We start from the raw sequence: 2881 nt of genomic DNA, 5'->3' as shown, positions 1-2881 counted from the left end.
GTCGTCTCTCTCTCTCTCTCTCTCTCTCTCTCTCTCTCTCTCTCTCTCTCTCAAACATGGATGCTAACATTCACACGCACCCACTGCTACTTTTATGTGCAGCCTAGACATGCATGTTTAAATGTGCACTGATGATGGTTAATGTGCATATGACTGGTTATGCTGTATACAAACTTGAGTTGATAGAGCGCCTTCGGCAGATTTGCAGCTTAAAATAGCAAATTTTCTAAGAGGATTAGCAAAAATTCTGACATGTAATATGAATTTTCTCATTCTGCTTGGAACAGAGGACAATAATGTTGTTGGCCTCTAAGGGAAGCGAACATAAGAAACCGCTTTTCCAGTTCACTTCCATGAGAGTGGCATGAAATTGCATGACAATAGTCATAGATGGGTCTGTGTCCAGTCAATATTTAGAACACTTTCTTTTAACCTAAATGTGAGTTGATACTTTTATCATTATGATACATGTCATCTCAGTTGCTGTAGAATGTTCACATGTAACTAAGGTCTTTTTCTGCCAATTTGTCTTGGTCTAAACACCTTTGTCCCCTGCAGTATCGAATTTTATATGCTTTTATGATTGCATTATAGAAAGAAATAAAGCCATTAGCTGGAAAGCTGCTGGATGTCTTGCAAGGTCTGATTCTATGTAGAAAATAAGCCTGCAACCAAGTTTTTTATGTGTCAAGCATAGTTGCCCTGATCTAGAAATATTCATTATCTTTTGTCTTATCATGATTTTCTTTATTTACTTATTTCTACTCTATTCCAGTGATGCTCATACACCTAGGAACGTGTCATGCCCTGTTTCTCCCATTGGCAGTCCTCTACTACATCCAAGGTCACCGCAACATATGAGTGGAAGGATGTCCCCCTCTCCCATATCTAGCCCTCATACTGTTTCTGGTTCATCCACTCCTCTTAGTGGTGGTAGTGTTGCCATTCCATTTCATCACCCAAAACTGCCAATCACCTACTTGCATGATGGTACTGGAATAATCCCAAGGTCCCAAAATAGTTACTATGGGAATGCTAGCAACCCTTATCAAGAACCCAAGCCTGACCTGTTTCGAGGGATTTCACAAGCCTCTAATGTTTTCCAAGAAATGATTTCATCTGATACTGGTGCTTTTGGAAAACAGTATGGACGGCCTGGCCATGGGGATCATAGGGAACTTTATGATGGACAGCCAGTCTTGGCTGATCATGTGTCTCAGCAACTCTTGAGGGACCATGTGAAGTTTAAACCATCACTGGACCTGAGCCCAAGTTCATCAATGCTTCGTCATAATGGTGGAATCTAGTTTGCTACATAATCCTCTGTCAGGGAGGGCGTCCAGGCATTTTAGATGCTCTTGGGTGCTCTAGTCTTGTTTCTGTCATCGATATTAAGGTCACAGGTTCCAACTTCCACACAGATAATATATGCTTAGTTCTGGAAGTCTGAATGGCAGAAAGGAGATAATATGACGTTGGAATGGTCTCTTTGCTTGGTTTTCAATTTTTACAGGAAGCAACGACCAGCATGCAAGAGGTTGTTGGAGGCTGGATGTTAGCTGCACTCATAAAATTTTCAAATTTGTGTCAGTGACTGAGACTCTTCACCTTGCTGGTACATATTTCACCATCATAGACAATTTGCGTCACTTTCCAGTATTCTGCGCAATGTGAAGACAGAAATTCAAAACCAAGCTCACCTCTGGAGATTGAGTTAAAGCAGTTCCCGGCAATGAACGTATCTGCTAGTGTAAAGAGAATTGTACATTTTATTACACCTAAGAAACACATAGTTAGAAGAGCTATTCTTTCCAATTTTTTCCCTCCCTCTACATATTTTTACAGGTGGAAGGACAGTGGTGGGGGTTAAAAAAAGTTTTGTACAGAAGGTGGGGAACCAAAACCGAATCTAGGCTTGTCAAGATGGCTTGCGAAATTTGCTGAGACTGGTTCTGGTAAAATTTTTTTCCATCAGCTGTAGCAGCTCAGCCAAAAAACTTATTGTGGCTGCTGATATTGATGTATCTATTATCATACTGGCAGCAAATTTATAAATTCTAATTTGACTTGTATTTACTTGCCAACCTTGGGAAATGAACTATGTTGTACATTTTAAGGACATTAAAATGTTGGAAAAATCGATAGTCTTGCCTGGATATCTTCCTTGTTGCTTAAGGTTCAATTTGTCCAAAATCCCAATAGATTAGTATCCGGCTTTGAGTACTTATAGCATGTTTGGTTGGGGGAATGGCTAAGCCATTCCCCCTTTATTCCCAAGGAATTTTTATTCCTTTGTTTGGTTGAAAAATGATCCAAGGAATAGCTATTCCATAGGAATGGCTATTATTCAAAATCTTTCAAAACCAAGGAATAGCTAATACCACCCTCCCCCATGGTATTAGCTATTTCATGGTTGAAGAATAAATTTAAAAATTAATAAAGACAAAAATACCTCTTACAAGTTTGAAAAATTACAACTTCATTTGTGTAAAATATTATTTTTCTCTCTCTCCTCTTTCTCTCACTTGATTCCAATTTTTAATAAAATATTAATATTAAATTATAAATAAAATATTAATATTTTAATTATCAATTATTAATAAATAAATTATAAATTATTCCTATTTAAAAATAAAATAAATTAAAATAAATAAACCATAATATCATTTAAATTAGATAAAAAATATTAATAATTAAATCATAATAATATTTAAATTGTAAATTAAATTACCAATTATTAATATTAAAAATAAAATAAAATAAAAAATAATCATAATAAAATTTTAAATAAATAAAATATTAATATTAAATTATCAATTATTAATATTTTAAATAAATAATCAATTATTAATTTTTCAAAATAAATAAAAATAAAATAATT

The 2881-nt window shown here is 35.0% G+C and overlaps 1 protein-coding gene across 2 annotated transcripts in view; it reads left to right on the top strand.

Moving 5' to 3' along the window:
* LOC18606540 (mitogen-activated protein kinase kinase kinase YODA) overlaps window positions 1-2119 on the top strand; it is a 7262-nt gene extending 5143 nt beyond the window's left edge. The window contains exon 12 of one of the 2 annotated variants that reach the window (XM_018117164.1): window positions 1146-2119. In XM_018117164.1, the coding sequence (XP_017972653.1) occupies window positions 1146-1230 (85 nt within the window). In that variant the 3' untranslated portion in view covers window positions 1231-2119. Of the gene's footprint in view, window positions 1-775 lie in introns of both variants that reach the window. The other variant, XM_018117162.1, reaches the window with a different exon arrangement.

Source organism: Theobroma cacao, chromosome 3 (assembly GCF_000208745.1).
Source record: "Theobroma cacao cultivar B97-61/B2 chromosome 3, Criollo_cocoa_genome_V2, whole genome shotgun sequence".
Lineage (NCBI taxonomy): Eukaryota > Viridiplantae > Streptophyta > Magnoliopsida > Malvales > Malvaceae > Theobroma > Theobroma cacao.
This window is presented reverse-complemented; position numbering and strand designations above follow the sequence as displayed.